Here is a 26,026-nt window from a genome sequence, read left to right as displayed (position 1 = left end):
ACATGCACTGACCTGTTATCTTGGGTGCCGACAGATAGAGTTTGAGAAGGGTGATAGCAGTTTCATAATTAACATTCAGGACTGATAAATATAAACGACTATGTCCGAGGAAGCGCAAAGTACAGAACAAATGGCATCCATACTAAGGAGTCACTAATCAGACGTCATCTGTCACTTACATACTCAGTTAGGTGGCTCTGCCACTAAGGCCCCTGTGGATCGTTTGCGAGAAGCAAACTTGTATCAGTGGGACATTGTAAAGGATGAAAAAAGGAAGACCAAAGAGGACATGTTGTGCTGTTCCTCCCTCCTCCGAGTTAAGCAAAGGTGAAACAGAAAATGGCATTAGTCGCTCTGCGCCAACTATCCTTAGGTGTTATTGACAAGTCATGTCTGACTCTGATAGTGAGGGTGATATCCTCTGACTGAACTTGTCTAAGGAATGAGACACAGACATGCAGACGAAGTGTCTAACAGTCCTGACAATGACCAGGTGCAGACTACTAATCCTCCTACGGACATGCAGATTTATCTCAGAAAGACAAACCAAACTACTCAGTGACAGCACCATTAGAAGCAGTAATAAAGTTGCTGTAATGCCTCACAATAATTGCCTGATGTGTGTAAACATGTAGGTACCATTGATAAATCAGTAAGAGTTTATTCTAGTCTATTTGTATAATAATGATTTCATGGGGTTTTCCCCCCATCTCATTATAGGTATAATGAGAGTGTGTTTCACAATAGTCTTGTTGCTAGGTATAGCCAGTGGCACTCTGTTTTCTGAATATGTCTTATTTCAGAAGGTTACTGAAATTACTTCTTCACGACCAAAGTGGCCAATAACGTTTGTCATTGACCTTGAGCCACACAATGCATTTCTAGATAAGTACAAGGAAGATATCAATCGTGTAACCTTGGTCGTTGAGACTATAGTTAACTCTTAACATTATATATATCGCATAGGCATCCAAAGTATGTTCGTAAAATTAGATAAAGAAGCAGGAAGTTTAAATCATACTTTGAAAGATCTTGAAGGTCAGTGTGCACAATATCACCATCTAGTTGGCGTTTATTGGTGATGTATTAAGTTGTTTATTTGAGACAGTTTCTGAATCGGACTTTAACATCAGTTAAAGCTACTATTAAGAATTTGGCAAAGGGACAACACACTTTGGTACATGGAGTTCAAGAAGGCTTGAGTATGTAGAGTGGCCATCAACGAAAATAGACATACCATTTATTCCATTATCGATCTTCAACAAGTTGGCAAAAGTGTTAATAACATATCGTACCACTTACACAACCGTAAGTAATTGATGACGTCAAGTGGGCAACCACCACCTGTTTTAGAGTAGAGTTAGCCATTGAAGAAATCAGACGGGCTTGTCAAACATTAATATCTTATTGCGAACATATTCAGGTTCAACTAGAAGTAGTGTCCCTTGGTCACATATCCCCGACTGTAGTGAAGCCTTGATTTTCCTAAAGACATTCAAATGTATCTACCTTCTAAATTTACATTGGCAGCAGATCCTGGAAAAGATTTACGGAATGGTATTTTGTGGTATGAAACATCGGACTGCTCAACTGTTTCGAACAAAATCTCAAAATGAGATATAAAATGTCTGGCACGATGTCAATTACAATAAACCATGATCGGTATCAATATTAAGCAAACCAAGTATTTACTGATAAAGGATTCAGAAGGGCAAGGCAAGCATGATCACATCATAGATTACTGTCATGTTCAAAGCCCATCATACTCTGTAAATCTTATTCAGTTATGTGTGATAGCCCTGTTTATGAACAATGTTGATAAGATTAAAGTCTGATGTAAATCGGCAGTATACCCTCGAACCATATTACCCAGAGCCCATTATATCGAGAATGGGATCTGGGGAGTCACTACAATGGATACTTTAGATTTTACTATTGTTTGTAGTTCTTGCATAATAAGGTCAAACCGAGATTGTATCAGATTTGAGGGATATTACAAAAGAAGTGTCCCCGATAACAATAGAGGGACGTCACTGTCGATTTATAAATCGGGTATATATACCGACCCAGAAAGGAAATGTATATACGAATTTCAACCGTATTTTTATGTTTATTTTGAAACATCTTGTAGGCTCTATGAGTCAATGAAATATTGCGAAATTGCACTCTGGGAATGCAGGCGTATCCGTCTTTGGCAGCAACTCGAAGAAAGTCTGTTTGAGTGCCACATGGAGACATGTGGTGGCGCTGAGGTCAATACCGAGTGTGGCCACCGTGGGCATCCAGAACTGCTCGGCATCGCCTCGGCATTGAACGATTAAATCTCAGCATCTCAAGTTGCTCAATCGCAGCCCACTCTTTCTGTGGTGCCTGTGCGACTTGCTGAAGTGTCAGGGGTTGAGGGTTACGATGTCACACTGCCTCCCCAGTAGCACATTGATGTTGAGGTTTTGGAACCACAAGCGTTGGCGAAACGCTGACGTCGACGTCTGTACACCCGCATTCTTCCATTCGTTCCAGTAGAAATCGTGCTTCATCACTGAACCAGAGTATATGCCATTTCGATGGGTGCCAGGCCTGAACGTTGGTGCACCACTAAACTCGATGTCGACGATGTTTTTGTCGAAGCACAGGGCCAAAATAGGCTCTTCTGGCACGTAAACCTGCCTCTCTCAATCTGTTCCTGATGGTCTGTGCAGAAAGCCTCCTCAGTCCAGGTATTCGTTTATCGGTAGCTGTTTGATTACGCAGGTGATGTACCCGGATGTAGCGATCCTGCACCGCGGTTGTCGCTCGAGGTCGCCCACTATGAGCGGCATCTGCTATCGAATTCTGTCAGCGATATCTCTCCCAAAGCCATGAAACACTGCAGTCTCGTCTTTTGGAAGTGCACCTCAATATCTGTCCGACATTCTTTCTCCATACAAACCAACAAGATCCCTCTGCTCCGAGAATGATACTCTTCAGACATCAGCGCTTTAAGCATGCATTACGAATGGAAATGTGTACGTTAGGAATGAACAATTATTATTTCTACCAGTATTTATTGATTAAGATAAATACGCAAGCAGATAGGGTTTGGGTGATCCTGGCACTGTCAGGCTGGGAATGCTCATCATCAGCCCACACACCGAATGGGACTCCTCTCAGTCGAACCCACCAAGAATTTGTAACAAAACCAACTGAATATAAATCTTCATTCTTCATTCAAACGCCAACGTGTTCGCATGGCATACCACAAGACTGAGTTATTCGCAAAATCATGCTTGTCCGCACATGTTGTCAGTTTTTATTCAACACCTTTCTACGATGTGCAAGTGTGCAAAGGGAAAAATGCAGTTTCATAAGATAAACGTAATATTCCTCTTCATAATATCACATTTACGTACCAACTGAGCAAAAGCTATTTTCATAATCCTCGTGGTCGGATTTAGGTCACAGTCGGGGTCAGGGTTAGCGCAGGTTTAATGCACGTAATAGGTTACCGGTATTTGTTTTGGTATGGCGTGAAAACTTGACGTTGGGAAGAAGGTTGAACATGCATGTCTGCAAAGCGCATTGCAGCACCTTCTGAAACAGACGAAGAGGCAACCAGAGAGGCCACTCGTGGAAAGGGGTGTTTGAATATCGAGTGACTAAATGAGTCGTCAGCGACGACAACTTCAAACGCTTAATGGATTGACGTCTTTAAGAACGGTAAGATGGTAACGAAACCTCGCTTAGCTGCAGAATCCACAACGTCGACATTACAGAAAATCAGTTAAAAGAGACGACACATCGTAATATCAAGTACAGTTACCGAACAACGACTCCAATCGTGTCGAAATAGGAAGTCGGCCGAAGCCCGGATCATATTTCACACGGACCTCGTGAACGTTGTGAAACATTGTGAACTCTCTGACTATGCCGAATATCGGTGTTCCCATGGAACTATTAACTTTCCTTTTTGGAATGTGAATGGTTTCAATGGTGTGAATGCATGTTCAACCTTCTTCCCAACGTCACGTTTTCACGCCATACCAAAACAAATACCGGTAACCTATTACGTCCATTAAACCTGCGCTAACCCTGACCCCGACTGTGACCAAACGAATTCACATCTACATGCCAATGGCGATATTTGAGACGCACGGTCACTTTTGTCATTTTGCCAATAAATAGATATAACTCTCTGTTAAAGGCATTTAGAAGCTAGTTGTACTAAATAAGGATAAAATACTGAGTTAAACAACCACATTAGAGCTTGTACCTAGATAGCAGTGTTATAATTCACTCATATTAATCGAATTCTTTCACAGAGTGTAATTAACATAATACTGAATATTGGGGAAAAGTAAAGTTTCACTGTTTTTCTTTAATGAAAACGAAGGATTGTTTCAGAAGAGACGTTAGAATAGATATAGTATTGACCAGATAATCTAGTGATTGACACCATGAGAACTAAATGTTATACACACAAGTCAAAACGGCGAGTTGGAACTGATTTCGACAATCTTGTGTGTTGCTTTTGAGAGGCAGGAGAGGCTATGATCGGGTTTTATCGGTGTGATTGGGAGTCACGCTTTGGTCGCGGGAAACCACCGTGTCTGAGTATTACCACAGTTGCAAAGGCCAGAGACGTGTCTTTTCTAGACTTTCGCAAACATTGAGATGTCACATAGTGGCACAGTTGACATAATGTTGAAAGATGCCACGAACCCACTCACTAACTCATTCTAAAACGATACAGATATTCTTGTAGACAACATCTGGCGCTACAGCCGTGACTGTAGGGACTGTAGTGATGAGAAGACATTCAACGTCAGAACCTTCCTCGAAACAACCACACAACGTACACGTACGGTCTGCACCCGAATGTGTAAATATCATCATCATCATCATGCATCATGGTGTGCAAACAGAGGATACTGAACGACCTTCCGTAAAATACCATTTTTATGAACGAGTTAATGATTTGGTATCAAACGAGCGAAAGCATCTTAGTGCGATAAAAAATTCCAGAATGTTTAGACTATGTTATTTCACTGAATGCATAGACATCAATCAGTATGGTTTGATAAGTCTAAGCACGTGCTTATTGCAACACTACGTTCCGTATAGTCCTTGCAAACACGTCGTACAGCGTACTCTGTCGTACCGCGAGCACTGACAAACAGAAACCTGAAAATCGTAGAAATCTCAAAACGAGGCTCTGACGCTAGAAAGGTTTGGTTGTCTGGTACGGAACTGATATTGTAGCAACTTCATTATGCTGAATAAGCGCTAAAAACACATAACAGGTTTAACCAGTGAGTCAGATGCATTGTGAATTATTTTACGACCTCGTCAAACAAGGGCGGTCTATGATTTCATAGTTAAGCTATGCTGCCTGAACCTCGACAGAAAGTAGAGAAAGGCGTTGTTATTAAATTTTAAAATTAAAATTCATTTGTAAACACCATTTTCTTTTGAAACCAGAAATTGGAATTCAGTTTAACCAGAGTTGTTTGTGGTGTCTTTTTCACTTTCACACAAGAAAAATAGGTCATTGTCTGAATAGATTAATCAGACTTTTGTTTCGGTATGTAGTGATGGCTAAATGACTGACACAGAGGAAAGGGTTTAATGATCTCATTCAGGTTGACTTTACTTTTACAGCGACGTGTAAGCATGTGTGCTTACTTATTTACATGAGATTGGAATTAGAGAATCACCATAATGCACATTTTGTAAACAGACACGTGAGTCTGTATGGCATTTACTGTTTGAGCGTAGTTTTGTAAAGGGAGTGTGGACCGAACTGTCCTCGTGGCTCGTGATATTGGACAAGCTGAACTGGCATTAGAAAATATATTATTTGGTTTTAAGGGGAAAAATAACAACGCTCTAAACATTATCTGCCTGATAGTAAAGAAGAACATTTATGCAATGAGAAGAAAACTTACGGAGTTAAACCATAAAACTTTCACCAGATCAGATGTGAGGTGAAAAAAATATTACCTATCACGTAAATGTATTGTCTTTGTACATGGCAACCAAGCAAACATATGCATGTAGCTCTTGGAAGTAAAGACTTGAAAAAGGTATATTTTGACATATTAGACCATTTATAAAAATAATAAATATTTTAACTAAATCAATAATGGAATTCAAATTGTATATGCTGACCTTCCTACACCACTAAATATTCTTATAACAACATGTACAGTCAATCAAGGTCACTTTAGTCCTGGTCAGGCGGTTTCGAATTCATTTTACGTTTTCATCCTGATTAGTCAGCTTTGATAGTGTTGGCGACTAGAGACTAAACCCGTGTATGTGCATGTCTGTGCGTATGTATGCACGCGCGTGCGTTCCCATGCGCGTTTGTGAGTATAAGCGTCATAACCATTGATCGTCTGTGGATATGGCGGTGGAATAATATCTCAAACTTTCCGCTTCTGACAAAGATCAATCATAACACGACTAAAAGTAGTTTAAACCATCGTTTCTTACACATTCAATCCCACGGTCATCCAAGTCCATCTTCTTAAAATTTAAACGAAACTTTGATCTTGAGGTGTAACTTAATGAATTGCCATTTCACGGTAATTCCAAAACCAGGGACTTAAGTGTGATGAACCAACGTTTTAAATCGCCAGGCTAACACAACGTCCCTGAATGTTGATGTTAAACGAGGTCTTGTACTTTTGCTTTTCATCTTCCTTACATCATTGGTCGTCCTCGTGATCTGAGACCAATTTTTCGTATGATGAGGATAGGGGTAGGTCCTCGGTGAGGGAATGGGATAAGAGGCGGAATTCAAAGTAGAATAAGACCCCCACTCTTTACGTTACCCCTAATCTTGGATGTCACTAAACGTCTAATTCCCGTGGTATTTACTATTACTCCTGTCGTGAGAGGACACTTGATCCAGGCTACCAGTTGTCCGCTTCTACCTTTGTGGATGAGTGGCTGGGTGGGTTAGATCGCTGAGTTTGTGTGGTGGCGATCATGTGCCTGACTCAGAGGGTGGTTTCCAATCCCGGATATACCTATAAGTACTAGAATCTGTACATAATGTAATCACTAATGTAAAATAGGTTATATGTGATCACTTTCTAAAATTTAATGAAATTGTCTAATCAATATTTGGAGCGATATGTCCCCGGTTATCTAAAAAATGTAAACGTGGGAATGTAAGGGTGAAATTCACAGGTGAAACCTGTGTACCTGTGTTCATTAATACCAGAAGGTATTAACGCAAAGGGGTGCATTTTGTAAGCACACCCAGCGTGTCCCGAAAATAGAATAGTGGGATAATAACGGGCTCCTGAGTGGACGGCCAACATCTCCTATGGCTGAAGGTCAAACATCAGTGTCCAAACACAACGCTACACACTGATGCACACTTTACACTTAAAGACAGATCAGTACTGACCATTACAACAAAGTGCAATAAACAATAGCAAAATCACGAACCATTCATTGCTGTGAACAAGAGATGACGAACAACCTGCAAATTGAGCAGCCACTTATAGCGTAACGTGTAACCCTGGCCTTGGTGTCCAGACGAAGGACGCGTAATTAACCACTGCTTCACACATTATATTCTCAATCTCGCTAATTCCCTTACATGCGACATGGCTAATCCTGCACTAATCCGACTACTTTTGGACCACACTTTTCTATTGAATTCCGCCTTCACGCTGATGCCCCAACAGCTGTTACGGAACATTCTTGATGACATCACGGGCTACAGGTGTATGTATATATAAGAGCAATGATTAAACCTGGGTCTGTACGGGTGGTTACCATTAATGTTAAACAAGGTGAGTGTGGTGAGACAGTTATTGGGTATCTTTGTTTATTTGTAAAACTTTGTTTATTTACCATACTTACATGTGTGGAACTATATGTTATGTATCATTGCTATGAAATGTACATCCTGAATGTTTTTGTAACATGGAATTTGATGACTGTTTTAAGAAGATGTATTCACATGTAATGTACTTACACGACATAACTGTGAGTGTTTGGAGGAAAATATGATGGCTCATGGAATGTCGCTGGTTGTGCGTCCAACAGTAGTACTGGCATATGTTCGTCTTCGATGTACGTTTTCCCAGACAAGCCAATTCATTGTGTCTACTGTGTCATAATGTCTACAGTCTACACTCAAATTGTGCCCACGCTCCCATGTCTACGCTCAAATTGTGTCTTCACTCTCATTGTGTCTTCAACCTCATTGTGTCTACAATTAAAGATACGGCTTACTGGTAAACAGCATGAGATGAGATGAACACATTATTTTTACCTGGCTGTTGATAACAAAATGGAATATTACACTTCTCTGATCAGAGGATCTCACAATCACCTTTTGTTTATTTATGTTTGATTCGATAAATATGCACCTGAGACATTCATTCATTCGAAACCCTTGGAAGGCATATAGAAGTTGGAGGAATATAAATACACGGCGATTTGAATGAACAATAACTGTTTCTTATTGCACGACGTTTCAGAGTGAGTGAATGAGTGAGTTTAGTTTTACGCCGCTTTTTGCAATATTACAACAATATCACGACGGGGGACACCAGAAAATGGACCTCACACATTGTACCCATGTGGGGAATCGAACCCGGGTCTTCAGTTTGACAAGCGAACGCTTTAACCACTAGGCTACCCCACCGTCCCACGTTTCCGAGCTAATTCTTTCCTCTACATCATGGGATGAAGTACGGATTGCTTGTTTTCATGTTCACTGAAATGTTACCGAATACTGATATCAACTAACCATCGTCATTCAATAACTTCCTGCAATAACATACTGCATGAATGTTGTTAGATAGTGCTTCAGAACAGAACATTGTTGTTAACTGACCAAACGTTTACTGCCAGTTCTCTACGATGAAGTCGGTCCTCTTCCTTGTCCTCCTGCCTGTCCTCGTCCTCTCCTCGCCGTTATCGAAGGTGGATCTCCTAGAGAAGTTGCTGGAACAACTTGAGAGGAGGCAGTTCGAGGACACGACATCCTATGACGAGACTTATTCTACCCAAGACATGGACGTGCAAACAACAATGGCATATGATGTGGACACAGCCAGCACAGACATGGCATCTGACAGCCCCGATATGACACCCGACAGCACCGACATGACATCCGACAGCACCGACAGCGACATGACAACACCTGGCTATGACACCATGAACACAATGTACAGTGACGCCAGGGATATGACAACACCACATTCAGGTAAGTGATGCATATATGGCCAACACGATAACTTACACTGTGGCTGTATTGACAGTATTATACCTTGGGAGAAATTATTTGAATTCAAACGAAAGGAAGAATGTTTTTTTTAATATTATTTATTTTTAGAGGATATTTATATATCGCACATATCCATGCATGTAGTGCTTACTCTGGTATATGGTTCCCTTGGTCATGGAATGTCAGTATCAACGTTACATCAAACTCCCTGTGGAGTATGCAAATCTTGCTGCCAATATATACCACTTACACTTTTCAGTGTGTCTACTGGATTCGTAGACAGCATGATGCAGTGTTAACATTGACCTGAAACAACATTTTCATCCTCATCACGTATGTTATCAACAAAAACCTAGGAATAGCTGGTCACATTGATATCCAAGCACATGGTTATCCAACTGGAGCCCAACTAACAATTTCACGTTGTCACAACATTATTCTCTGGTTTACGCTGTTGTAACATGGCCTGACGTTGCGATGTGTCATCAAAGTTAGCCGCAAAGTTACACTTATTTGATGCCAACATTTTACGTTGTCTACGTTCTACTTAAAGGTCACATGCAACGTAAAGCACAAGAGATTCTGATACCTTTCGGTATGGACTTACCGAAACAAATCATCAACAACGCCACTTCAACATATAAAGTTGAAAAGTATGCTACGAAAAAAAGCCCGCGAAATCGGAGTTCAAACGACTCACTAAATTTCCCCCAGCGCTGGGGGAAAAACTGGTTTCAACAGCTGTGCTGCGCTCTGCCCATAACTATGCACAGTGAATAGGTTCGCGGAGCTTGAAACACTATGCAAGCCCGGAGTATTAGGTCGTGAGCAGTAGTCGAATGTTGGTTGTGTACAAAACAAGTACATAATCTACCTTATAAAACCTGTTGATTGTGGTAAGCAGCCTCTGTCACAGAGAAAGCTCAATGTCTGGTTTATTGACACCAATATGTCTGCCTGTCTGTCTGCTAAAATCAGTATGCAATACACATGCAATTTGAACTTAACGCCTATCAGGCTATAGGCCATAAACGAAATAAATTGATTTATGACTCGTGCACACGAGTCCTGTCTCTGCCACATTATGTAATTAGGCAGGTGTGATGCTTGTACACATGACATGTTTTATGTCTGTGGGTTGCAAACAAACTACATCCATCTTTCTCGGATGTCTGGATCTGACGGAAACTGGTGCAAACTCTTCTCAGTTTCAAGTCCTGCTTTGTACTTGGACGAATGACAGTTTCTAGCCACGCAGTAGTTCGCCATTTCTACTGAAATGATTTGTGATTGGATCGAACACAAATGCAGAGAACTCGCATTTACAAAACCCGACATCTCTAAATACACTCAAATTGGATAACAACGTCTTCTAGTTTGTATGATTTTGTTTGACAACAGTATATGAATCCATACTGAAACGACGCATCAAGTACAATAAAAGAAGTTGCTATCCATAGAGAATCTTACTTTCTTGTGACTCGCCATACTTCTAAAATGCCCATCACACAGATCATCTTCCTGTACACACAATGAGCCCTCAGCGTATCAGCAAATGAACAAGCCAATCGGAAGCCGTCGTTACCCACCCGTTATGACTGGGTTCGGTCTCCCGAGGGCTTTCTTTCGAGGGAAGTAAGCCCAAGTACAAAATATTGCACTTTTGCTAGCGATTGTACGCTTATAATTTTGTTTATTTGTATTTTTACAAGCGACAGTGCATATTATATGTCATGAATAAGTGATATTTGTGCTTTAATTATGTTTGATCCTTTAGCAGTGTTCTCAGTACTGAGCAGTACACAAGGAACATGGTAGAAACTCAGTTCAACGTATATTCGTCAATTTGCGTGTAGCTGTTGCTGAATTGTGAAGATAAAATCTTAACGTGAAAGGTTTTCAAGCAAACTATATATGGAGGAGCCCAAAGCGTAACGTTTACACAGTGTACACTTGCAACACTGTTGTTACATTATTAATGTTCTAAAAAGACTCCTTATAATAATGCTGTGACAGTGTTGTATGATGACTTTACCAATATACAACCTTTCACGTCGTTGCAAAAACGTGTGATTGTTGGAATAGTGTTCATGTGGGTGATTCACGTACAGGAAATAGTATCCGCATCTGAACAATCTTTCTGTGATAAGAAAATCATCCTTAATTCGTTATTAAACTGGCCCTCATGAACAGGTTTCAACTCCATTTCAGCCATGAGGCCTCGTGAGTACCTCCGACAAGCAACTGAAGGTGTGTGCATGCTACTAGCCTTCGTGAAAGGACAGGAAAAGCTGTGGCATATGTTCGGCAATAACGGAGGTCTATCTATGATGGCTGGTCCTGACGGGGAGCTACCGACTTCGCCTAACTCCATGAAGAGACTATTTAAGATCGTTGGTTCAAAGCCTGTAGAGCCCGCTCCAACGAGAGGTAATCCTGACGAATCTTTCCCCTGGGAGGAGGCTGAACAGAAGCTCAGTGAACTGTGTCAACTCATCAACAGTTATAGCTCTGAACCTCTGCAGCTAGCAGAGGCTCTTGTGGAACAGATGGGAGGTAAGTAATATATACAGAATGAACAAGGTGTATTTAAACGAAATTATATTCTGATTGGTCCTCTAGAACTGAACTGATTCATCGTTGCATTTAGCCTCTGATCCAACGCACATCAATTCATGATGTGGTGGGTTGCGTCCTTTAGCTGTATCACAAACTGATCCTGTGATTTGGCTTCACCATCCCTGATATCGTTGGTTTCGTAAAGACAAATTCTCCACTTCATGGCAAGGGCACTATTGCAAAGGGCATCAGCTCAAACACTGCTTGTCCGCCCGTTGTCCCTTGTAAGTGATTCTCAAATAAAATGAAGCCTATATTTTAAGTATACCAATTCACGGTTAAATTTGCAACGTGAAAGTGAATGTGTTTTGATTGTGATATATTAAGACGATATATAATTGCTGTCGTCATACTTTCTCATACTCTATAATTTGTTTCTGGACACAATGCTTCTGGATATACACGACATCAAAGTGGAAAAACTCACAAAAAAACCATATAAATAACATAAATCTCTCTCACTCACACACACCCACGTTGTCTAGTGAGGTTTTCGAACTCATGATTCTGAAATATCGTGTCTTGTTTAGGTTTTGTCCACACGAGTGTTAAGGGTCAGTTCAAGTTTTTTTAAGCTTTGATCTACACGTGTTTGAGTCATTAAATCTCGATTGTCATGATGTAAAATTGGTGGCCTTAATGCACCGTATGGCTGGCATATTGGAGCTTATAGTTGCATCATTTATGACTGCTTTAGACGTGTGATAATTTGTTGTTCGTTTTTTCAGCCCACATGGGTCGATAGATGGTCTCTCCACTTGTGTTGCACACTATAAGTCCCAGACTCCAGAGATCCAGAACTCCAGAAATCCCACAGGCTCGCCCAGACCATTAGACAACCGGTTCACATGAGGACAGATTTATCATGTTAGGACTTTTCAATTATAATTGTGTTAATTATATCCAGTATTGTGTATATTTGATTGAAATGAAACAACGACTGATGTTTGTACTTCCTTCTTTGTCTTTATGTTTCCCTACTGATATTGCGGTTTGAATATAACAATTAAACAGTAATAACAAGTTAATAATAATAATAATAATAATAAAAGAAACAACAATGACCCCTTTTGTCTGGTTTCCAGTCAGTACGTGGGACTTTTTGTTTAAACATGGCCCTGTTTTCATAATGGACATTCTTGTCACGAAATGGATGAAATACCACCGATGTGACTCTAAATTTTCGCTCACTCATTATCTGCACAATATCGTAGCCATCCGCCATCCATCCAGCTCACTATCACGATGAACTCCTAGGGCAGCCTGCTAGGAACTCATAATACCAGTGCCAGCTCACAACTGAAATGATCAGTTGGGACTGCTTGTGAGAAACCGGTAAAGCCTATGCCAACTCACCATCAGGTCAAATTACTACACAGTCAGTACTTTGTGGCCACGACTATGACCCTATCTCCTGTTCGTGGACACATCTGTCTTGTCTTAAAGTTTCTTCACTAGTCCAAGAGAGCAGCCTGTATTGATCACATTCTAGTGTTTTACGTTTGGCCCCAATATATCAGCGGACCTTTTGAAGCCCCACCAATTATTTAATCTTGCCATCAAAATCTCCTTGCTGTCCCTAAATAGAAACTTAAATCTTGTGTATCCTGCTTCTTTGAAACAGCTGGTCCACGTAGATGGAACAGTCTGCCCAAAGACACAATGCCATGAGACACAAACAATGTGTTCAATACAAAACACAAGAGAACCCCGTCTGTTAAAGAATGTATTTGTTTGAAATAGTACTGAGCAACATTCCAGCTATTTAGCGACAGTCTGTAAATAATCCTATCTGGACAACACAACTCAGTGATCACAGCATGAGCATCCATCTACGTAATTAGGATACAATGGCGAGACAACCACCTCAACGAGTCTGACTCAAGCATGAGATGCTGAAGACAATTTTCAGAAATGAAAGAAAGGGACATGTTGTGTACATGCACTGTGTATTTGCACTCGCTGTAAACATGCTACCGATTGACGCTATATACATGCATACATTGTTATTTGGTTGTAGATGTAGTACAATGACAGCACTTTCTGTCGTATAGCAACTCTTCACAACGATTGTTTGGACAAAAGAAAATGGATTAAAAATGTGTGAAAATAAATCTACACACGCAACTCAAGTAAATGTCTTTATCATTTAACAATCTGACTCCAAGCCGTGTCGATTTATTTAACAGAATGTTCAAACAAAACTGACGTATACCCAATCAGAATAGCATATATATGCTGGGATTAAAACTCCAAACCAATACAAAATAATGATTAACTTCGTTTTCTTTTAATCCTGTCAGTATCAGTAATGATACCAGAAATGATTCTGGTCGGAATTAGTTAAAAGAACATCAAGTCATTAGAAAAAAAAAACATCTTCCTTTTCCTTAGTAATTCCTTTTGAAGATGTTGAGTAGGACAAGGTTAGAAGAATGTTGAATTTCATAACCGTGGATTGGGAACAGCAGTTTAGCGGAAGATATCATTTTCGTGAGTACGACAGGCAGGACAATCCAGCAGATAACGATATCATCCAACATGTAGGTCACACGTTACACATATTCTTTCTTAAAGGGGTATTCGTTCCCATCTTCCTGTATGTATTGTTAAAGAAGTTCGGATGCTGTTAATAAGAACAGAAATCGACGTGATTCCCTCATCGTAATGACAGACAGGTAATATTAAGTATCACACAAACTCCTTTATCAGTGACTGTGCTGTTCGGTTCCACTGAGGTAAATGAATTTGTCCAAAATTGCTTCTGTTCATAACTCAGCTGACTATAACCGTCTAGAACCCGAAAGACATATTGGATTAACCGGGGTAATATTATCCTGTGCTATTGATTAATAGCGTTATGATCATATCCAGTGTGGAGTTTGACGCTATATAAATAGACACATTATTATTGTATTTATGAGGTGAAACACTTATGAATGTGTTGTATTTTCATCGATTATTGTAGAACTCAAATATTTCAAGGCCAAGCAGCTGTATGTCTTCAACATCAATACACACCACACATTTGTATAGTTGGAAATATCTAATTCTCCATAGCATTATAAACCATTCATGAGAATAAAATCGTGTTTTGTTCCTACATACCACACCCTGCAGACACCAAACGCTTATGAACAACTGCATATCAATCCAAATTAAGCTGCTTTTCATTGTTAAAACGTTGTCTTCGTGTTACCATGACAGCACATGATTAACACTTTATTCACATTCTGTCCTTAATCCGACAAACTCCTGATTCCGTCACAACTACATGGCTAATTCTGGAACAATAGGGATCGACTCCTCCTTGGTTGGTTGATTTGTTGCGCAATGATACCAGATGTGTGTGTGTGTGTGTGTGTGTGTGTGTGTGTGTGTGTGTGTGTGTGTGTGTGTGTGTGTGTGTGTGTGTGTGTGTGTGTGTATATCTATATCTCAAGGAATTATTTGTTCCGTATTAGTGAAGGCGACTTTTTGTAACGTGTACAAGGTACGTATGGGGGACACTGTTAAGTAATATTCCAATGATACAAAGTGATCAAAGTATCACATAAGTGATACAAGTGATCAATTGTCTCTCGCCAAGTTACAGAAAGAAGACATAATTAGTAAATGACTTTAACAAAAAGGATTAGACGCGAAAATATGTTATCTGTAGTTGAAATGTTTTGGAAAATCGCTTTTGACAATTTACTAGTTGGTACAACTTACGCTTTACTAGTGACAGATTTCGTGGTTTTGGTTAATTTTACCAGTGACTTGCTGATCTGTTTACTGGCACCGAGTATTCATGGTATTTTGTTAACATGTAGATGTAATAAACAACATATATCTTGGTCAGTGACCTCATGTAGATATTACATATATTTGTTTTATGGTGCCTCTGACATGGCCATTGCTGTTTATTTTCAGAACATCGTTTTCTTCCTCCACAATGATGCTGGTCATTTGTTTTGTCCTCGTGCCTGTCCTCCTGCCTGTCCTCCTGCCTGTCCTCGTCCTTTCCGCGCCGTCTGCTGAGACTCCAGAAGAGGCAGTACGAGGACGCGACATTTTATAACGAGGGAACAACGGATCCGTCCGCGATGGGCACAAAGCCATACATGGGCAAGGACACTGCAGATGAGAACACGACACCCTGCAACGAGGAAACAACATACAAGGACCCTACTCAACTTCCCAACACAATATTTTACAGGGAAATGACAACTGTATACGACAAAGCAACATGGGTCAGCACCGACAACCCCAATAGTCGACACAAACGCGAGGCAACAATGACATTGATATTTCATGTGGCCGTGAAGTCTCTGGGTTTAGAGTCGTTTCTTATTGGAATGAATGTATTCAAACGGGTCATTTTGCTGAAAACTATTATGATTGACTAGGTGTATGTATGAAACGATACCAATACATGTCTGTAGCTGGGTATAGTATCATTATCAATATAGTGTGAATCATGACATGTCCAGGACTAATTATATAGGATTCAAATAGAATTGAAAAACAGACATCACAACACATTATCATAATGAAATACCTTGCTCATTTACCAAACCTTTAGTGAGCCATTCGATGAAATCACCACGAGGTTCCTGCCGATGTGGCAGTATCTGGTGTATCCCATCATTACCCCATATGCTTGAAAACGGTATAAGAACCTATACCGAAACGTCGCTATTGTTAAAAAAAAAGAAGTTGATCATCCATAAGGTAGTGTCATCTCTATACTAGCTACTTCTATAATGTCACTCAAAGAAATCAATCATATATATACATGATTATCATATTAAGTGTGATCATGTTTATTTCCATGACTGTTTTAAAGTGCGTAGGACATAACTATGATAATATGCCCTTTGATTTTACAGCCCAAACGGGTCCACACTTTTCTTTTTGAGCAGGCTCCAAAACACGTACCTCACCTAGCCAACTGGATAACCAGCTCATGTGTGATCAAGGAGAAGCTGATGCTAATCCTGGTAGGGTGATGACCCTATGCAATGGAAATTATTACTGATATTTGATTGAAATAAAATCGTGAGTGATGCACCTCCGCCTTTGTCTGTGTCTTTTCCTACTGACATTGCATGGAGAACTAATGAAACATCAATGTCATTAAGACATCATTTGTTGCTAGGGGCTATAGGAACTGTCTGTCAGTAGTAATTAGCTCTCCAGAACAAGCCTTGAAACAAGAGAGGTGAGAATTGTGTGTCAACGAAGGACTGCACGTTGCTGTACCCGCAACTAAGTATTTGCAGTATATTCATGTGGCCACCATCTGGTCATATACCCAGGGATTCGTGTGTTCTTTTAAGTGTACAGGGTTGTGTACTGTACACTAGGGATTGTGACAACACGGAAAGAGTCAGACCTATGACACATTGAACTTTACACACAGGTCCACGACATTTTATTCCCAGGATAGTGACGTCCAGTACAAACAATGTCAGGACGGATGTAACTGATGTTGCCTTGGACGTAGACGACATGGAAGCTGTAGATAGAGTGTCAGTTTATGAAGGTGTAACAACTGCGTTAAATGTGATCTTCTAACCTCAACATATAAGTATGGTCGATGCAGTGATTATTTGTCTGGTGCTCTCATGTCAATGTAAAGGTTTCAATCAAGCGTGTCCTCCGTTTCAAAGAGTAGCACATGACTATTGTCACCAGTAACAGAGCCACAACACACAGAGTTACAATGAGGGCCAGGATAGTCACCTCGGCCGTGTGGGCGTCCAGTCCGAACCATGTAGGGGCAGATGTGGCTGGTGTTGTAGTTGATGTAGACGATGAGGACGTTGTAGATGTAGTGGGAAATTTCATGAGGTTGGGGATGGGAGTCATTCGTCTGGGGTAGACGTAGCTACGTACTGACATATTTATTGTGAAGGAGAGGTTGCGCTGGTCGGCCATATTGAAGTCAGTGATGTTTGTCTCAGTTTCCTTCATCAGCAGGGCTGGAGTTACTGTGAAAATAAAGTTCAACTTGGCATTTTGAAAGACTACTGAATATTCCCCTCATCTGAGCAAATATACAAGCATCGAGGTATTTCTAAACATAATTATGTATAATAATGCTTGATTACTGGAAATGATTATACTACTACCATAATTATGTATTGTTATCCTGACGTGATGTAATTTCCCGGACATCTACTTTCGCGCACTTGTCATTTCCGGGAACACCCGGTCGCCAGAAATGAAGTTGTAATGTCAGATTTAGTGTCTGTGAACAAGAAGTCGGCTTAGCATTCCTGCTATGACGATTTGGAAATCACTAGCTTAGAAGCAAAGTTTTTCATCCAAAGTTTCCTAGCAAACGTATTTATATGCTAATGAACAATTGCAAAAACATCCAGACGAAAATGAGCCCAAAACTTGTTTTCATTCATGGCATCACCGATCTACTGCAAAGTTTCCAAAATGATGTAGAACATTTTTTAGTCTTTCATTCTTGATTACATGAAATTTTACTTGTTTATTAAGAAAAACGAAAGTAGACAAATCTTATGATTTCTTGACAAAGACTTTCCTTGTGTCATGATTTTCTTCGTTATCAGCTGCTTGTCGGGATTTTGGCTATCACAAATATTGATGACGTAGTTCACAACATACCTTGATACTGTCGTGAGAGAGCGAGGAGAGCGATGTGTCAAAGGTTGTTAATATAAGCTGATACGCCTCTGATGTGAGGGTCTCCGAGTATCCAGACTTCTTGAGCAAGGCCGGATTCCCGTCAAACAGATACAGGTTATCCATTCCTTGATTCATACCTTCCACAGCGCTGGTGAAGGGTGGATAGTGGTCAAATAAATAGAAGTGACACTACCTGTTGGTGTCCAACAATGTATGCGTCCTGGCAAAGAGGACTCCAGGTATTACGAAGGTGGGGTCACCGTACGTTGAAAGTACCTGTTCTCGAGGCAGTGGCTGGTCAAATGGTGGTGTACTCCAAGGTGACGGTGTCATTGATGAAGGGTGTGCTAGCTCCTCATGAGGTGCTGTAACTGTTGTGAGACAAACTCCTCTATCAAACTCCTTGGTTTGAATATGTCGGTCGCGGTAATGTGTTTATTTGCCCTATCAAACGCAAGAGCTCGCGTCAGCTGGAGTCCCCCTTCGTTGTTGTTGGCCCCTACCGTAACGTCGATGTCCTTGGTGCTCGATGCTCTTACGATGACTTGGGGGTCATCTCTGACAAGGATTCCATCAATAGTGGGGACCCACGTGTACTGCATGAGTTCATAGGCTGGCCACCATTCAAACTGGGGAAAGACTAATACACTTCTACTGTCGGTCTTCCTAATACAGTCTACCATGTCCCTTTGTCTGCTCATTGCGTCATCACCTCCACCTTGGCAAGTTATATCCAAGAGTTACTGATGTAAGTTGATCATTTCTGTTGATCGTCCAGAGAAATGTGATCAGCCCCTTTGACCCCGGGTACAACACGTGATAGGCCACACTCGCCACCCCTGTCCGATGATAGTGATGTTGTTGTCATCACCAAACACTTCATTGTTAGTTCTGACCCACTGGGGCGCCAGATGTTGATCCCATAGTTATCCGGTGCGATGCCATCTGGGGCACTAAAAATCCGAATATTCCCAGTAGCTGCAAAGGAATATCACTTTATACAGGACAGTCCATAGTTCGAAGCATTAAATATGTCAGAAACTCCTGGGTGTGGTTGTGGTTTTCTGAATATTAGATCTTCAACTGGAGGCTTCACGTACGGGATTCCGCAATAGGCAAAGTAAGTATGTCCATCCCTATTGGTTCTCGCCATGCCCTGTATATATCCCCAGGTGGAATTTATCACTGGTACGTCCATCCCCGTAGCAGGGGGAACTAACATGAACACAGTGATCAGGTACTTCATAATCAAATCCCGTACGTCCGGTATTCTGACTTTCAACAACAACTTCACCGTTTGTCCTCCTTGACCCTTATTGCGAGATGTTGCTATCTAAAAGCACTGTTCACACAGCTTGTTATTTTGTTGTTTAACGCTGCAGTCGTTTATATTCCAAAAATATGGCAGCACGCATATACGAGTATGGGTGACTTCTTGGGATATTGATTCTGTATTCATATCATGCAACATATATCACAATCCCCTCTACATGTGTGGGCGGTGTATGGCGTCCTGTGTCACGGTACCTGTAATCTTACAGCTGCCTGTGCAAGGGCAGTGTGCAGCTTATCAAGTTCACAGTATATTTAGATACTATGGAATCCATGAAGGGACATATTCGCGTTGCCGCAATCACAAAAAGCGGCAAAATTAACCAAAGTGCGACAACGCGAGACGTAGCTAGCGCGGTTGTGTGCTCGTTAGAACTCTGGTCTGGTCACCCCTCCTCCACAAATGAACAAACAAACAACAACAACAACAACAACAACAGCAAAAAAAAAAAAAAAAAATCAAAACACAAAAAACCAACAAAAATACCAAGACAAAGAAAAAGCTAAAAAATTCCAAGTAATAAACAATAACAACCAGCAAAACATGTAGCTGAAACGTTGGTGGCGGAGATTACATGGATGGGTGACTGTGCGTGAGATATCGTTTCATTCATAAGTTTGTCTGCAAAACTTGAAAAGATAAATGATAACAGCGAATAATATGAGGTATGACCTAATTGTCTGAAATATTAAAGTTTTAATGTTAACATCATCTGACCTTTTAATTACCTTTTTGAAGAAATAACAAATAGAATTGCACTACCGTCCTGTTTCATGCATAATCGTGAGGGTGAGAGGGGCTAACGATGTGTGAAGTTAAACAGTATATTTGTGAAAGATGATCAGCCTCCGCCCCCAACCCTTTCGTCACCACGCGCCCTTTTTCGTAACCTCCAAAAAGACTCGTGCCCCATTCGTCACCATTCTCTTTCCGTAAAATTCACGAATGTTCGTCCCCGTCTGTGTTTGTTTTGTGCGTAAATACGACAAACTAATCAAAACGAGCGGAATGAATGTGGCGCTTTGAAAAAAAATATTCCCGAGAACAAAAGCCGTTTATGGCATAATGTCATCGTTCAAAATATCCTCAGAAATATATATAGTCATAGTGAAAGTACAAAGAACCTAGCAAACAGAATTCGTCTCGTCTCGTGTATAGTTTTTACTAAGAATAATGCCTTGGACGGTGAGAGATTCAAATACACACAAGTGCGTTTGTTGACAATAAGACTTTCTTGGGTCTTACGGGCCTTGGGGGAGATTTTACGAAAGCTTCCAACATTTTAAGGAAATGCAATTACGAATAGCTTCTCGTTTCAAAGCTGTAGTAGCATATATCAATGTAACTAATCAACTAGCCTCTCTAACACTGGGCTTATATTTAATTCAGGAATAGAGTTATGGTTCTTGTTAAAGTACTGTTCATACGCCAATAAGAAATCCTTCTAGAGGGGCACAATTCGCTATTCGGCTTGTCCCGTAATAACACGAGTTGGTGACGAATTCTCCTTCCTCACAATAAATGTCCCGTTTCGGTGTAGATGCTTGATAACATTGAAAGCACTACCCTGATATTGCAATGTGAAGATTCAATGAAAGCATTACCAAATCAGTTCAAAATTACATGACTAAACAAACCGTTTTACGGAATATAAATAACACTGTCAGAATATTAAGTACCTTCTATCTTTATACTGATTTTGAGTAATTCATCAACGTCTGTTTCATAGAATTGATTTTAAACTATGATGTACTATACGGGGAGAAGCATTGACATAGATCTTTTGGCCTGTTTGCTTTTACCTTTTCCACTTTGCTATGTTATGTACCATGTAGAATGTGAACATTAATGGAAACTAAACATTGTTTAAATCAAATATTGTAATAAAAAGGTGGTTTATCTATAAAACTATCTCCCTACATAGATTATAGGTTTACGGGTCAAGTTCACGGCCTACTATTCTGTTCCAAAATCAAATTGACGGTCTATAATAACGACTGAACCGGAGTCGTGGTATACATTCAACTAAACACAATAACAATACACTGATTCTCTAAGTACCAGCCTACCACATACCTCTAGACACCCGGTAAGAATAGATTACGAACAATTGCACATTAACATGGTATGAGCGGATAATCAATGCTCAGCCTTGATGTGACGGTGTATAATTAACACTCCATTCATTACACACTCAATCCGATTGGATCTTGCTAACTTCTCCGTTCACAACATGGCTACTTCTGAACTAATCTGCTACTCCAGGAACTAAATCTTTTCTAACGTATTCCACTAACACATTGATCCCTTTTTAGCTGGTTTCTTATGTAATACTGTCGTTAACATTATGCGATAGTCCTGTATATAAAACAGCAATGTTCGGTTCTGTATCATTCAAGGCTTCTCAGGCTAACGATTACAAGGTATGTGTGGAGCGACGTTGAGTTTCAAGTGTTTGTTAATAGATATAAAATTCGCACGTATCTAAAATCAAATTTGATATCTCATGATCAAATGACATTTTGTAAAGGTTTTCAAAACATTGTTTATATGCTTTTAATTTCATGGAAAATGTGATTGTGAAGTTCCTTGAATAGTCATGTCCACGACTGACATTACGTATATTCCTGACTCATGCCTGGGTTGTGGGGTAATGGTTAAAGTGTGTACTCGTCCAGGGTTTGATTCCCCACATGGGTAAATGTGTGAAGTCAAATTCTGGTGTTCCTGTGTGATATAGGTAAAGAGGCGTAAAACCATACTCAGTCAGTTTGTCTTCTCTGGTCTGAAATTTCGATGGGGTAAGTAATTGGTGTCAGTACATACAAAGGATCCCAGAGTATTGAAACATAGCGTGTTGTCCATGTAGATATTTTATTAATCTCGTTATATGTCGCCCCTGACCACTGCAATGCTGCTTACAGCACTCCTCCAAGATGAAGCCGGTCCTCTGCCTTGTCCTCCTTCCTGTCCTTGTCTTCTCCTCGCCGTCCTCGAAGATGGACCTCCTGAGGAATCTGTTGCAGAAACTGGAAAGGAGGCAGATGGAAGACGCGACATCCTTTGACGAGGGTACAACGTATCAGGTCGACACCACTGAACCTCCCCTCACAACTCAATACTTCACTGACACCTCATCAACGGTCACCCCCGAGATGGCATCAGCGACAGTTGAAGACGACATGGCAACACCTGTTTATGACATGGCGTCGACCACAACAACGCACGGCGATGCCAAAGATATGACAACTCCATGTGCTTCCGGTAGGTTTTTCATTTTCTGAAAGAAAATCGTATCTTCGTCAACTTTCACTTTCTAAATGTAAAACAACAACTAAAGAGAGCACACAATTCCCAAACAAACCTGTTTGACGTAGATACCAATGTAGAGGTTGACCTCTTCTGCCATGGACTATCCTGCCCTTGACATGTTCTGTCCTAACTGTTGCATCCTCTATATAAAACATTTTACTAAGCAGTACTTCTGTCATACGATATGTGAACAAGCAAGACAATCAAGCGATCGGTTGAGCAGGGAGTGCAGTGACACGACAGCAGACTGACGGATTTTGTTGAAACGCTTGAAAGAGATGTTACTTTCCATTTTCATTAATTTCTGATGATTTCTGATACAAAGGTGCAATTGGCCGTGGGCGAAAATTAAACAATAATCTCTGCATTCCACCATAAGTATGTACTGCTTCCAGTAGATGTTTCATTTTTTGGAAAAAAATCGGATCTCATTTAATTTTCTAAATATAAAAACACCAATGTCAAGAGAATAAGCAGCTTCCAAACAACCAACGCATTTACCAAAACATGTCAGAGAATTATTTGAACGAAAGGAACAGTGGAAATCGGTATGGATTTAGGCGTTCGAGAAAAAATTAAGCTTTGCCTGAAACTTAAGGTGTTTGTTGCCTGACAAACCACAGCAGTACTCCAGGTATGCAATGGTGGTATGTAAACATACAAGACAAAGAAGTGATCGAGCGAAGATTGAGCGCAGGGGTGATTGGACAGTCGGCTGATTCTGGTAAAACGCATTTAATGGTATGCTATGTTTAAACTGCTTTTGGTAATTACAAGTGCCAAGATTGTATTGTCAACGGGTGAAAAATAAACAAAGAAGCTCAGTTTAAGCTCTGCATGCGTATTGCAACGCATTTGGAGTACATTATTTGAAAGGCCGAAATGTGTCTCTTATCAGAGATTTTCCATCGATATTGTGGCATTTTTGCTGTTTGTATTTTGTAGTTTAAGTTCGTTGAAGCTGTTGAGCTAATGACCAAACTTATTGGAACTAATTCATCAACAAAAACGGTAACCTTGTTCAAATATAAATATAAATTTAATAACCGTTTTGCAGATATCATTTATACCAAAGGACTAAATAGACGTAAAGAAAATGAATGAACGAAATTCATTATAACGCATTTTGTGTGTTCCGTTTGTCCAGTATTTCAAGGTGATATTAACTCTTCTGTCATTTCATTTTAGCCTTTTTCAAAATTGCGCACTTTACATTTCAGAAATGGCACCACGAGAGTACGTTAGACAAGCTACTGAAGGCGTGTGCATGCTGCTGTCGTTTGTGAAGGGACAAGAGCATCTCAGGAACGTATTTGGCAATAATGGAGGTCTATCTCTGATAAGTGGTCTTTATGGAGGGCTACCGACGTCCCCTAACCCCATGAAGAGGCTACTTAGTCCAAAGCCTATTCAGCGAGCTCCAATGAGAGGCAATCCAGACCAGTCCGGTCCAATGGGAATGTTACCCAAACGTCCCACTGACGAATCTTTCCCCTGGGAAGAGGCTGAACAGAAGCTCAGTGAACTGTGCCAGCTCATCAACAGTTACAGCCCTGAACCTCTGCAGCTGGCAGAGCAACTAGTGAAACAGATGGGAGGTCTGTAGAATGCACACAATAATCGTATTAACGTAACTCTACTTTCTACTTTGAATGAATAAGGGAATTAATTTATCCACCTCTGGCCCTTTCTTCTTAGTCGCCCGAATACGGTGAAGTGTTGATTGCCTTCAGAGTTCCAAAACCTGACAGTGTTTTCATAGACTTTTTCAAGGTAGAAAATGTCTTCATTTTGTCACTTGATGAAAATGTTTTCTAAGTGCCACCAGATATTTGATAGATAGATTTTATTTTGTGTTTCTTTTCCAGCTCACATGGGCCGTTAGATAGCCTTTTAACCGACTCAGAACACCACAAGCCTCACCAAGACCACTGGTTACCCTGCCATGTTGACAGTGAAGTTACTCAAGTTACTTCAACAGATCACCTAATACCAGTAGAAACATGTAGCCATGTAATGATTGTCTTGGAAATAGTTACACACAGTAGAATTGTAATGTAATAGAACAGATTTGTTAGCATTTTATGAATTTATTATCTCCATGTTGATTGTAACATATGTTATACATATTTGATGGAAATACACAATTATTGTTTGTACCTAGGTCTCTGTGTTGTATCTACGTATTGTCGTTACAGTGAACATATACATATTACGAAACAGGAAAGTGATTTCAGCCCCGAATGACCTAACAAACTTGGGGAGCTGAGGGTATATTATGACTACATAAACACATATGTAGCGATCATATCAGTACACGCAACCAGTACATGTTCAAGGCACTGATGTGTTCCCTTGAGCAACAGATATCCATCTTTGTGGCATTCTTTTAACCAACTCAACTATCTGGGGAATATTCATGTCATACAGTCTGTCATCTGCGTAGCCATTTATCACTAATTTTTATTGTTGTGTATTGGCGGATGTGGTGGGCAAGCAGGCTAAGGCGCCAGGCCAGTGATCCAGGGAGGCTGAAATGTCGAGATCGAGCCCAACTGTGACCGCGTGCAAAAAACAGCTTTGTGTGCAGACTCGTTAAGCGTTGTCACAACCCCTAGTGTACAGTACTCAACCTCGTGCACTTAGAGTACCCACGAATCCGTTGGTATATAACCCGATGGTTGCCACAAGACAACGTGCAAACACCTAGTTTCGGGTACAGTTGGGTACAGGGGGCATGGTGGGCGAGCTGGCTAAGGCGTCAGGATAGTGATCCAGCGAGGTTTCGGTTTCGGGATCGAGCCCAACTGTGACACAGGTCTGGTCGGTTTAACTTTTTAGTTGTATCTTTACGGTACAATGAGAAGCCCTTTGCTGGT

At 40.6% G+C, this 26,026-nt stretch overlaps 2 protein-coding genes and 1 pseudogene across 2 annotated transcripts; 2 read left to right on the top strand and 1 right to left on the bottom strand.

The window, feature by feature from the left end:
- The first annotated feature begins 8,868 nt into the window (after positions 1 to 8,868).
- On the top strand, positions 8,869 to 25,032 carry LOC137268748 (uncharacterized). The gene is made up of 3 exons (XM_067803331.1): positions 8,869 to 9,214; positions 11,429 to 11,791; positions 25,016 to 25,032. Exons 1-3 carry the CDS (start codon positions 8,869 to 8,871, stop codon positions 25,030 to 25,032), a joined length of 726 nt encoding a protein of 241 aa, XP_067659432.1.
- LOC137268697 (cholinesterase 2-like) lies at positions 15,802 to 19,425 on the bottom strand (annotated as a pseudogene).
- Positions 22,772 to 24,753, top strand: LOC137268696 (uncharacterized). The gene is made up of 2 exons (XM_067803298.1): positions 22,772 to 23,099; positions 24,368 to 24,753. Exons 1-2 carry the CDS (start codon positions 22,772 to 22,774, stop codon positions 24,751 to 24,753), a joined length of 714 nt encoding a protein of 237 aa, XP_067659399.1.
- Positions 25,033 to 26,026: the final 994 nt, after the last annotated feature.

This window comes from Haliotis asinina, chromosome 16, assembly GCF_037392515.1.
Source record: "Haliotis asinina isolate JCU_RB_2024 chromosome 16, JCU_Hal_asi_v2, whole genome shotgun sequence".
Lineage (NCBI taxonomy): Eukaryota > Metazoa > Mollusca > Gastropoda > Lepetellida > Haliotidae > Haliotis > Haliotis asinina.
This window is presented reverse-complemented; position numbering and strand designations above follow the sequence as displayed.

Coding starts and splice junctions, on each gene's coding strand:
- LOC137268696 (XM_067803298.1), top strand. CDS start 22,772: ATGAAGCCGGTCCTCTGCCTTGTCCTCCTTCCTGTCCTTGTCTTCTCC. Junction 23,100..24,367: donor GACAACTCCATGTGCTTCCG/GTAGGTTTTTCA, acceptor TTTACATTTCAG/AAATGGCACCACGAGAGTAC.
- LOC137268748 (XM_067803331.1), top strand. CDS start 8,869: ATGAAGTCGGTCCTCTTCCTTGTCCTCCTGCCTGTCCTCGTCCTCTCC. Junction 9,215..11,428: donor TATGACAACACCACATTCAG/GTAAGTGATGCA, acceptor CCTCATGAACAG/GTTTCAACTCCATTTCAGCC.